The sequence below is a fragment of the Propithecus coquereli genome, unplaced genomic scaffold (assembly GCF_000956105.1).
Source record: "Propithecus coquereli isolate 6110/MARCELLA unplaced genomic scaffold, Pcoq_1.0 Scaffold212, whole genome shotgun sequence".
Lineage (NCBI taxonomy): Eukaryota > Metazoa > Chordata > Mammalia > Primates > Indriidae > Propithecus > Propithecus coquereli.
Window position 1 is genome coordinate 3,047,005 of NW_012146301.1, and position 12,784 is coordinate 3,059,788.

The following is a 12,784-nucleotide window of genomic DNA, read 5'->3' on the forward strand; positions in this document are numbered from 1 at the left end:
TTCCTGGTCCCCAACCACACTGCTGCCCTCCCCAGAACAGTAATTGTTACCTGTCCATGACAGGCACCTGTTAGCTGTTATGTATCTCGAATAGTCCTAAATTCACGTCAAGAATTCTGCCCAATTTCAATCAGATCTCCATCCTACAAACACTTAAATCCAAAACCAAAACCTTATAAATATCCATCCGTGATCTATCCCTTCTGACACATTATTAAGACCACTGAAGTGGTGGTTTCCCTCACCGGAATAAGTATTAAATTTCACTTTGCTTGATCAATTGTTATTCAGACAACCTTTTTGAGCAGTCTCCACACACAGGCAGATGCAAAAACTGAGGATCAGATAAGTGAGCTGCTCCAAGTCACAGAGGATGCTAGCCAGACCTTCTAACACTGCACCTAGCATCCTCTTAGAACTGCAGGGACCCTGAAGATCACCTCCTCCAGCCTCCTGCTGAATGGATAAGAGAACTGAGAATTTAAAAAAACTATCTGTTTTCACAGCCAGGCCTCCAGATACCTTATATCAGAGATTTGTTTTCTTTGATTTTCCCCAAATATTTGTAATTTTCTTGAAAGTTATTCTGAGACAATAATATTTCATAAAATATCTTCCTCTTATATCACATTGAATTTAAAGTTTAGGTGATTTACCTCTATCTGCACCCAAATCGACAAACGCCAACCTGTGATGGACTTGCCACAATGGTTCAGCGGGGGTCCCTATACTTCTCTTACTTACCTCTCTAGCAAAGGACATCTCAGATGAGAGTAAAGACAACAATTCCATGACAATAAAAAACGTGGGAAAGTCAAGAGTGATGGAACTCTAAAACGACAGTCTCTGCCAGAATGGTTTCGTGTGCATCCAGGCAGATCCATGTACTAAAAGATTGAATCTGTATCCTCCTTGACTTAAAGTCTCTTTCCTCTTTTAAAAGCCTGCTTTCAAAATGCAAATGGTCCTGGGAGAGACCACTTCTATGCTATCCAGGAACCCAGGCAGAGTTACAGAGAGAATTAACAGAGAAAAAGGTTGAAGCCTAGGGGAGAGGAGTTTCCAGAGGCTGTAAGAAGACATTGAGAGAGTAGAAGCTTTTTCTACTTTCCCATTTGTGGAAGGTTATTGAGTCAATTGCCCCGAGACTACTTTTCTTTCTTTTAGATTTCTTTTTTCCCCTTTTTCTTTTTTAGCTGTGTTGCTCCTTGGAAAACAGCAGAGAACAATGCCCACAAATACCTATAGACCAGGACCCAATCTAGTCTTGACTTTCTAATGAAGGAGCTCAGGAAACTTCACCCCGAAATATGACTCCTTGGTATACAGAATATTTTGAATTAAAGGCTTTTCAAGATCAAAAAGCATTGGAGGGGGCTTTCCCTCTATCTGCATAAACTGGACTGACGGATGAAAAAGATCAAAGGGAGAATTGACTTCCCTTCCTCTCTCTGTTATCTCAATATATTGCAAGAAAGAAGATCAAGAATGCAACTAGTACTGGCCCAAATCATTTAAATATGATATGTGTCTCTCAGGTTAATTTAATTGGCTAAGAGAATCATTTACAAATCAATCTGTTTCCCCCATCCATTCATCCTCCCTAGCAACCATGTATTGCCCCTAAACAGAATTACCTATACTGCTCGTCTCCCTCTCCCTTCTAAAATGTAGGCATAAAAATATCTGGATCCCACTGGGTCACTGGGTTATCATTCCGTGATTCTCTTCATGTGCATGGTAAATAAACATTTCTCTTATTAATCTGCTATAATTGTGAGTTGATCTTTCAGTGAACTTTCGGGGGAAAGGGCAAGTTTCCCCTCACCCCTACACTAACTAATGGATTACATTATAATGCAGGTATGATATCATTACTACTAGCAGTAAAAAGATAAGTATTCCCAAAGCAAGTATCAGTTTAATATCTTGCATGTGTCCTTAATTCATGCAGAGACTAGTGTAGCAGCAATGAGGAACCCATTTTTACAGAAGAAAAAGATAAATGGCTTTCTGAGATCAAATTTGTATTTTAAAAAATCCTGTTTTCGTCCAAATTGTAGCATTTTATTTCCTGAGATTCACAGGGTAACATAGCTCAGGTAGCACTAAGGAGCTATAGTATGCTGGGAAATTATAACATATAACTGGCTCTGACTAGCCCCCAAACTACACCATCGCTAGGCAAGTTTGAGGAGGTCCATATTCCCTGGTGATCTTAAAATTTTTGCTTATGTACACCATAAAATTAAAAAGAACATTTCTGTACATTTCAAAACCAACAACTGAATTTTTACTTGCCATGTTAACTAGCAGTAAAGAGTGTAACCTTTAGCACTATTGTGTATGTGCAGGAATAGAATTTTGAGGAAACATTGGAGATTCTCATCCATCTAACACACTCAATTTTATGACACTGTGCACCTATTAAGTCAGTTTACATTGTCAAATCAATCAGCTGAATCAGTCAGAAAAAGTCTGGCTTTATTTTTCAATTCAAATAACATGTAATCATAAGCCCCTGGGACAACCATGTTATTGCTATGGCCTAGCTCTAAGGTAGGTGAATTCTGGAAAGAGTTTTGCCAAAAAATTGTCACCTGGATAAATAATAAGGTATGGTCCAATGGGACCCTTTATTGGAGAAAGCCACATGGGAATAGTCCTTTTGTTTGGCAACCCAGAGGATTTTACATTCCAGATCCATACGCACCATAGTTTCTGGAGAGGTGAGAGTTTCACTTTCCTCTTGAGAACTGAGAGAGGGGTAGATAAGGAAAGGAGGTGGAAAAGGGAAAGTGGTGGATCAATTTCAAGAAGACTTTATAGAGAAGTGAAGCCTGGAAATCTCTTCCTTACAAATATCCCCTTCTGCTTCTGCCCTGGAAATTCTCTTGGTACCCCAGCGCACATTCACACTCACTGGAAGGCAGTTGTTCTGGACAGGTGAGCGAGATCATTTTGGTTCCTGATTTGGCAGGTAGATTCTCAATACAGACTCAGAGTATTATAACGCCCTTGTGGGTAGTTTCTCATTTGAGGGAGAGTTTCTCTTCCTGCTGAGTGGGTTGGCATTGCTGTAGGACCCTACTATGAACTTGTCCAGTGTAGGCTTGGGTAATGATCTTGAATGAACCACGTGTGGCTCAGGGCCAGCCTCATGGCATGATCTGATGGTAATACCAGGATGCAGTGACCATCCAACCTAAGTTGGGATGCAGGTTGTCTATTCCAACGAGACCTTGCATATTTAGCTCATCGTATTTTGTGGTAATAATACACGAGCCCCAGAAATATTTATTCCCTACGCATAAAAGCTACTCCAACACATACTTAACTCTATGCATGAATGTCAGTCAATACAGAGACCTAATACTGTCTTGATTAGTTAAGATTTTTTTTTTTTTGCATACAAATTTCAGGTAGTATTATAAAGTAAATCATATATACTTAGCGTTATTTCTTCATTACAGTTTCCCAGTTATAGTAATAGACATTTTGGGGACAGTGCTTTAGTGACTATTCCTAGAAATGAATCGAGTAGAAGAGAACTAGAACTCCTTCCATTTACCACAGTTTGGAAAGGGGTTCCTAGTGTGAATCTGTCCATTCACCATGTCAGCTGTCCTACCTCCAGCTCCCAATATTGAGTTGCATCATATACATATATTACATCTATGTAATATATGCACCAGTAAATGATATTCCAAATGCTTATGTGTTTTTATACCCATCATGTTACTCTATATTATAACGTACAGTCTTATAAAATATTCTTAAGTGGGTTGCTTAATTTTCCTTATTGATACTTCATTTCAAAGCATATTTTAGAAAGTAGCACTAAAATTATGTTTTTATAAGTATTCTGAGATGGGTGTGCTTTTTATTCTTACTAGATTTTTGATAACTTTATTCTTAATACATTAATAAATCATAATTCCTTTCCAAAAGTTTACTTTTATTTTACCTTTAGATTGTGGTTTCTCCTTTAGATATCACAAAAGATACAAAACTGTTAAGAATAACGGCAAATTATTTTTTTTCACCTTCTTGTAAATGTTTATGCTTACAACTTATGTTAAAATACACGAAAAGAAAAGAAATGGCCTACTGAGCTAATAAAACATTTTTTTAGGGAAGACATCAATAGTATCTTTGATATTATTTGTAAGCAAGCTACTTTCTAACAGAAAGTATATGTTGATGCTCAGAAAATTGAGTTCATTTTAAAAAAAGGCTCTTTTTTGCTTAATATAATCCCACTTGTGTTTAAATAGGTATCAACGTTTATTGGTGTTACCTTAAGATTTTAGTGACTGCCGTCTCCTTTTCCAGAAGGTTTCTTGCCCTGATGCTGAAAACAGACTTGCGAAGCTGAAAATTATAAAAGTATGACTTTAGTTTGGGAATGTAAGGGAATAATACACTGACAAATCATTAAACAGATGACATTGTTAAAACGTTAAACATGGGTGTTTTTCACTAAAGCATCATCATATGATTGATTCTATTATTTAACATTCTTTTCTATTTTTACTTTTATTTGGGCAGAACTGTGAACAAACTTGCGGGGCTCCACGTCACAGCTATGGGATGGTTTGCTGGTGGCATATCACGGTGATGATGTCATCCTTCATCTGAATAGGCTTTTCAGTTTCCGAAGAATTTACTGTTGAAACTAATATTGGACCCTTTATTTGTCATTGTTTAGTAAATGTTCTCTAATCCACGTAGTGACTGCTGCAGGTTCTTGGTCTGTGACCCAATAGTAATCTGAACAATGAGTTTAGGAGCTGTTTTGCCTACAGGCATGGGGACAAATGAGATGAGCGTTCAGGGTTTTTTTCTAGTTGGCAATGAGAACATTACTTCAGAGAAGAGGACAAGAATAAAATAATCCTGGAGGCTGATAATAAACCAGGAGATACACTCCCCAAACTCTGTCTACAAACAAACCTATAAACAAATGCCATAATGTCAAACAATATGTCCACTTGGACATAGGTGGAAAAGAACCAGAGTCACAAATTGGTCTTTTCAACCACAATGGACAACCTAGATAACATCATAATTAGCAATCTGGTCTTCCTATTTCCAGCAGATCTATAATAAAGGGCAAGATCATTGAACACGTTGGCAATTTCCTCCTCGTGAGGAAAGGTGGCTTGTTCATTTTTCTTTTCAATAATGAAAAACTGAATTGGTTTCATTATTCACTAGAACTCTTAGGAGAATAAATTAATGTGTGAACAAGGAGAAAAGAGTGAATGTCATTTATTTGGAAATTACATTTTCGTGGTAGCGTATCTATGCTATTTCCAATGACAGATCATGAAACTTTCTTACATCTTCTCCCCTCCCCTAAAGAGGTGACTTTTGGCATTGATTTAAACTCCCTGAGTTGATAGCCATTTCCTAAGGAATGTCTTTTCGAGCTGCTTTTGGAGACAGAAGACTCAGCTGAAGGGCCCCATAGTGGAGCATCTGCTCTTTTGACACCTAAAAACACATAGTTAGGAGATAGGCCCAGGTTGCAGAGGCCTTGTGACAGCAAGTTTTTTAGGAGAGGACTGCAATTTCCACAACTCATTTCATCTTCAAAGGACAATGACATGCCTCAGTCATCTTCCCCTTAGTGTAAGATGGCAGAGTGAATCCTATCACCCGTATACTGCCCCTGCAATTTCATGTTAGGAAACACCTGTGGGATAACGCCTAGTATATTACTAGATTTTTGCACTGCATAAGATTGCTAAAAATCTTATGAATTCTTATGAAATCTTATCTTCTTATGAAATCTTACTGAATCTCCTTTGTCTTTAACTTGAACTGATTAAAACAAAATACAGTATTAATCTGTACAAGGGAGTACATGAGAACTGTTTTTATAACTAACAGCAGAAGTAGCAGAAGAATAAATATCGTAAAAGAAAAACATCAGATTCAGCTTTGGGATGTTCTTGAAAGAAGAAGGAAAGGATACCTATTTACCTCTCTATCTAATCTTTCTTCTTTCCTCTATATATTTGATATCTTAGATATGTATTTAGATAGTTATATATTTTAACTATTCCTTTTTATAATAAAGAAGGCCTGCAGTGATTATCTAGTTATCCCCTCAGTTTTTCTTATTTCTATAGTAAAGCTTTGCGTATTTCTTTTAGCAAAGAACGTTCTCAGAGACTGTGCTGGCCACAAAGAACTCAGAGCTACGCTGCTCTGCAGTGCCATCTTCTGGCTCCAAAAGATACTGACAATTACCTGGAAATAATCAAAACATACAGAATACAGAGATCCATTTTATAATAAGTAATTTTAGATCTGAAATTGTAAATTACAGCTATGAAAGGAGTCGGTAACTGATTATTCTGGATATAAACATATCAGAGATGTAGGAATGAAAAGGAAAGGGGATGAGTGACGCATTTACATAGAGTTTGTTTTGAAAAAACTCAAAGATTAGTTGAAAAAGATCTTTCTGTGGTTTTACTTTGTCTGTAAACCTAAAACATTCAAGTGCACCAGATAACAATTCTTTGACTGAATTAATGATCAAAAAAATCAATTGAAATGTTCAAACAATATAGAGATGATTTTTTTTTTTTTTTTTTTTTGAGACAGAGTCTCACTGTGTTGCCCCGGCTAGAGTGCTGTGGCGTCAGCCTAGCTCACAGCAACCTCACACTCCTGGGCTCAAGCGATCCTCCTGCCTCAGCCTCCCGAGTAGCTGGGATTACAGGCATGCGCCACCATGCCCGGCTAATTTTTTCTATATATTTTCAGTTGTCCAATTAATTTCTTTCTATTTTTAGTAGAGATGGGGTCTCGCTCTTGCTCAGGCTGGTTTCGAACTCCTGAGCTCAAACGATCCGCCTGCCTCAGCCTCCCAGAGAGCTAGGATTACAGGCGTGAGCCACCGCTCCCGGCCAGAGCGATATTTTTAAAGTCTTAAACTTTAAAGTTAAAAGATATTTCCAGAATTATGCACTTTAACATGAAATTTAAGAGCCTAGAAGTTACATTCAATTTGCACAGAGTTACTAGTGGTTGAGTAATTTGGACCAGAAGGAATCACTGCAGGATGGGTCTTGCTGATTTGTTGGCAATGACTTTCGTTTCTTTTAATCTACGGGTTATCCTTTTTTTCCTCTTACAATGGAGGAACCCAGGCCATTTGACCTGTAGTTTCCAGGTGTCTGGCTTTTGCTAAGTGCACACTGATGGTATAGTTCAACACAGTTTTCTGTACTCTAGTTCCCAAAGATTGGCAGCTGGATCCAGAGGCTTCACCAGACAGACTTAGGTTTGATCCCTTTGGTAAGGCCAAGGGTGGTGTTAGATTCTTCCATCCGGAGGCACATGATGTCTGTGTATTTCTTTTCATGATGTTAGCAGTATTGATGTTCATTGCTTAGATCCGTTGATTCCTTCAGTTTGCAAAATTGTCATCTCTTTTTTATTTATTAGCTGGAATAGTATTATAATGAGGTACTTTATCTCCTGTGTTATTTGGTTACCCAGTGACATAATTGATATGGGAAAGGCAAGATAAATGCTTGATGATTGACCTTTACTTATTAGTTTTATATAGTTAATTGATTTTCTATCATCCTCTTAAGGGGATTAGTCACTATTTTTAAAATGTCATTCTGAACTCAAGATTTAAACATAATTGATGGATTTCAGTCCATTTCGATTTTTATTCATATTATATAAATCAAATGATCCCAATTGCACTACTTGGGATTTTTTTCCAGTTGGCCCATAGGTTCTAGGAGTCCTTGGCAAAGCTTCCTTGTTCTCAGGTAGAACGAGATGTTGCAAAATCATTTTGTATATTTCCTATTTCAAATCAACCACTTTCTCCAAGAAGCCCTGGTTTATTTATTGGGAAGTGGTGTTTCAAGACCATAATCTAGACTCTGGAGACGATTGCTATTAAATCGGTCATTGTTTCAAGGACTTTGTCCAAGTTTATTCTGATATTTTTAATTTAAATTCAGGACCCAGGGTTTTAATTTTTACCCAAGCTCTTCTGTATGATACCTGTAACTCCTCTCCCACAGCAAATCAATACTCTTGGTTATTAAGGACAAGGGAGGACAGAATTAGACTATCTCATAATGACTCATTTAGTTTCATTTCACATTTCATAAACAATAATCTCAGAATAACAATACCTAACACAACCAAGACAACCAGTGAATATTTTAAAAGTGTTTGCATGTATTCTCCCATTCGCCTCCTCATTTATACATCTGTACTATAACCACATTTCTAGAGCAGTTATTACGTATTTTACTCTACATTTTAATCCTTATGTAGTCTTAGTTCTTACATAACAATGTAGGTTCTTGTGCCAATGTCTTAGAGCAGTGGTCCTCAATCTTTTTGGCACCAGGAACCGCTTTCATGGAAGACAATTTTTCCACAACCAGGCGGTTTTGGGATGATTCAAACGCATTACATTTATGTGCAATCAAACCTCTCTGCTAATGATAATCTGTATTTGCAGCCGCTCCCCAGTGCTAGCATCACCTCCTCAGCTCCACCTCAGATCATCAGGCATTAGATTCTCATAAGGAGCGTGCAACCTGGATCCCTCATATGCACAGTTTACAGTAGGGTTCGCTCCTGTGAGAATTTAATGCTGCCGCTCATCTGACAGGAGGCAGAGCTCAGGTGGTGATGTGAGCGATGGGGAGCCGCTGTAAATATAGATGGAGCTGCTTGCCTGCAGCTCACCTTCTGCTGTGCAGCCCAGTTCCTAACAGGCCATGGATTGGTACCAGTGCGTGGCCCAGGGGTTGGGGGCCACAGTCTTAGAGTCACTTTTGGAATTCATTTTGGTTGTTTGAAGCATGTTTTTAGTAGTTTAGAGGCACATTGGAATGATATGACTTATATCTTACATTATTTATATTCTTACATCTCAATAACAGTTTTTCTGTCCCTTTAAACTTGAAAGTCAGTTTTCTGGATGTTAAAACTTGGCTCACGTATTCCCTCCCTGGGTATCCTATATATGTTACTCTGTTTTCTTCTTACATAAAGCATTGCTGCTGAAAAGTCTGATGATAATCTAATGTTCTTTCCTTTATAAATCACTTCTTTTTGGGCTAGATACCAAAATAATTTTTTAAAATTTAATGTCCTGTAATTTGTCTGGTGTATGTCTTGCTTTTAGTTATTCATACCGGATATTTTTAGGTACATGGCATGTGCTTTCAATATGTAGTTTCAAATCATTTTATATTTCAGAAAAGTTTAGTACTTGTTCTATTCTTTTGCTGTGATTTTCTTCTTTAGGGAGTCCTATAATGTAGATGTTTGACATTTTTCAAGTTGTTATTTTTCCAGCACATCCTTTTCATCTCTTCCTTTGTTTTTTTGATTTTTAAAAATTTCCTCTTCTTCACTTTCTATTTTTCACCTTTGCATCATCTGAGGTCCTTTTATGTTCCTTCTAGTTTAGCCTTCATGCTTTCATTTATAATCTTTTCTGAGTTCTAGAACTGCATTTCTAAGTTTTTTTCTAATTTTTATTTACATTGCTATTTCAACTTTATGTAATTTTAATGTCTTTTCACTCATTTTGCAAGTGTATGCTATAGTTTGAGCTGTTGGTGGGCATATGTTTACAGCTTGCTTTCCTTGTCTACAGAGATGGTATTCTGCTCCTTATATATTTTCTTGTAATAACTTTTGTAGGGAATTTTGTCTTTGATAATTTTCTCTTGTTTTTACACAAAATTAGTTTTCCCAAATCGTTTAGTATTTCTTCTAACTTCAGAGCTTTCTCTTCTGTTGTTTTGATATAGTGATCAAATAGGGCAGCTTTCTTCCTGGAATTTCCTGGCTCTGTTTCCCAGTCCCTCCCCCATCTACCCCCCCCCAATTTTGTCCTGATCTGTTCTTTTCCTTATCACTCGTATCCCTAGCCTGTTCAATTTTGATTCCACTCCTGGATGTTTTTCTTCAGAGTGGAGCTAAGAAGGTGTTCTCCTGTTCTCATAAACATTGGTCCTCTGTAACTAACCTTGGTTTCCTCCTCACGGACACCAATGCCATGCAAACCATGTGGCTATTGGTTTGTGTACACTTACTTTTTTGGGGGTGGTTTGTGTATTAACTAGCTTTGTTGTAAATATTGTCTATGGATTTTGAGTTTTGTTGTCCAAGTATTCTGTTTGTTTTCATGTGGGAATTCAAGATTTAAAAACTATGCCTATGTCTCTGTCATCTTTCCAGAAGTCTCCTTAATTTTTTCTTGTTGAATTTTGATGTAGAGTTATCACTTTTATTAGTCTTTTCGAAGAACAGAACTTCAGTTTTGTTGATATTATTTATTGCTTCTTTTCCCCTTATTTGATTGATCTCTGCTTTTCTCTTTATTATTTCTTTCCTTCTGCTGTCTTACAGTTTTCTTGGTAGGTATTTTCTAAATTCTTGAGTTAAATGCTTGGAAGATTAATTTAAGCCTTTATTCCTTTACTAGATATGCATTCAAGGCTATAATTTTCCCTCTAAAAATGCCTCTAGCTACTTCCCACAAGCTTGATATATCCCTTGTTCATTATTTTTTAATTGTATATATTTTCTTATTTTCATTGTTGTTCTTCTTTGCTTATTTAGAAGTAGTTTTAAAATTTCCAATGTGTAGGATTTTTTTCATGTAGTTGTCATTTTCTTGTTATTGGACTTCTAATTTTTTTAAATATTTTGGTCAAATAATGTCTTCTCTAGGATATTGATTTGGTATATGTTTAGAATGTCTTTGTGGTATAGTAAGTAGTCATGTTTTGTAAATCATACATGTGTTCTTGAGTTAGAATGTTATTCTCTAGTCATTGAATAAAGAATTGTTTAAATGCCCATGACATATATATTTCAAAACCTCAACATCTTTATTAAAATTCTTGACTCCTCAATCTGTGCTGAGGTGTTATGTACATATTTTTTAGAATAATCTTCAAATTAATCCTCATAGGTAGATATTATCTTTTTTGTACAGATGAAAAATCTGAGGTTCATAAAAATTAGGTTGTCTAAGGTCACCCAGATAATAAATAACAAAATTATTACAACTCTAGATTGCACAGCTTCTACGTTCAAATCTTTTCATAGTATCTATGTAAAATGTTACTAGGCTTAACAGAATAAAAAAAAAATTTGTAAAGTATACTGTAACAAAATGTTGTCTACTTGCCTGGAAAGATTTGGTTTACATATATCACAAACTCTTACTTATCTCAAATACTAATGCAAAATCTAAACTAACCAACTTTTGTTTGTTCTACATATGCATAACTGATTTTTCATAATAATGATCTTGAAGCACTGAGAAAGATCAATGGCTTTTCCAACCCATTAAATCCACTATGGTTACAGTACTTACATTTTACATTTACTGATTCCTGAAAATCTTGGCTCTATCACAACTTTCAGTTGATTACAATATTAATTCAGTCACCTGGGAGCAACCACAGACCTATCAGGAAACATAGATTCCTTTGGGATGCTGCAACGCTTAGACCTAGAGAGCCATCGCTTCCCCCTAGTAGTCTCCTTCAGAATGAAGCCATTGATATTTATTTGAGAAAGGACACTGCAACTAACTTTTTTATTTAGAGTGTTAACAATACATTTCAGTTTCTAACTGGGGAAAAGTTTGAGAGGCCCTATTTTTCTTTCCTCACTTTGAAAATATGAACAGATTAACAATAAATGGGAAAGCGGTTATAAAAACATAGGACCATGAAGCACAAAACCACGGTCCAGTGAATATGGCTTGATGAATGTCATTTCTGCTAGAAAGGTGTAGTGTAATTATTGTAATGAGCCACTTTATTGAATAAGTCTCCCACATAAAATATAGTAATTGGAAATAAGCAATTACTTAAAATTGCATAGGTTGAAGGTGGTTCTTCATTTGACTACATTTGAATTTTTCATGCACCCATGAACTTGAAATTAACCCCAACGTGGCATATGACAGATCATGTGTATGGCAAGATGGTTCTGTAAAATAAACTTTTTTATGGAATTGACATTATGCTTAGAAAGAAACCATTTAAACAGGTGACTAACTAGGCAGCAGCAAAATATAGTTATATTACAGATGTATACAAGGGTGAATACCATTATAACATCATGTTAGGAAGCTTTGAAATGTGTCTTAGGATACGAATTTTATGAAAAGGGAGTTTTAGATGATGGGTCAAGATTTTTGATCTTATTTCATTATTTATTATTAATTCTGAAACTGTAAAAAATCACACATAAAAGTTAAAATATGCATATAAATATGCATGTGTACATGCACACACACCTGTACCCCCTCTCCCAAAATCTTCACTCTTCCTTTGGACTCCATGACACCTAGCACAAGTTGATTCCTGTCCTGTGTGAAGCATTGGTTTATCGTTTTATCTTCCTGTGAATTCCACTAGATTGTAAGCTCTGTATAAGGATGGTACAATCCTTGTCTACTATTAATACATTTTCCTACATTGTCTAGCATTGTGCATTGTTGGTGCTTGAAAAATACTTGAAAGTGAATTAATTTCATAATATTAAAGGATTAATTTGAATCTGTACTCCCTTTTTTGTTCTGCATTTTTTATGTAGTTAATCCTTGAAATAGCAAATGTGAATGAGGTAAACAACACAAAGGAGGAATGCTTATTTTGAAATGAATCGACTTACTTGATATGTAGGAAAATCTTGTAAAACTAGAAACTAAACAATTGAAAACTTAATTGCCTTGATTTCTTTTTCTTTT

The 12,784-nt window shown here is 36.1% G+C and overlaps 1 protein-coding gene across 1 annotated transcript in view; it reads right to left on the reverse strand.

Annotated features, from left to right (window-relative positions):
* NALCN (sodium leak channel, non selective) overlaps window positions 1-12,784 on the reverse strand; it is a 332,353-nt gene that overhangs the window by 59,124 nt on the left and 260,445 nt on the right. The window contains exon 18 of the mRNA XM_012644439.1: window positions 4,301-4,374. Within this exon, the coding sequence (XP_012499893.1) occupies window positions 4,301-4,374 (74 nt within the window). The remainder of the gene's footprint in view (window positions 1-4,300; window positions 4,375-12,784) is intronic.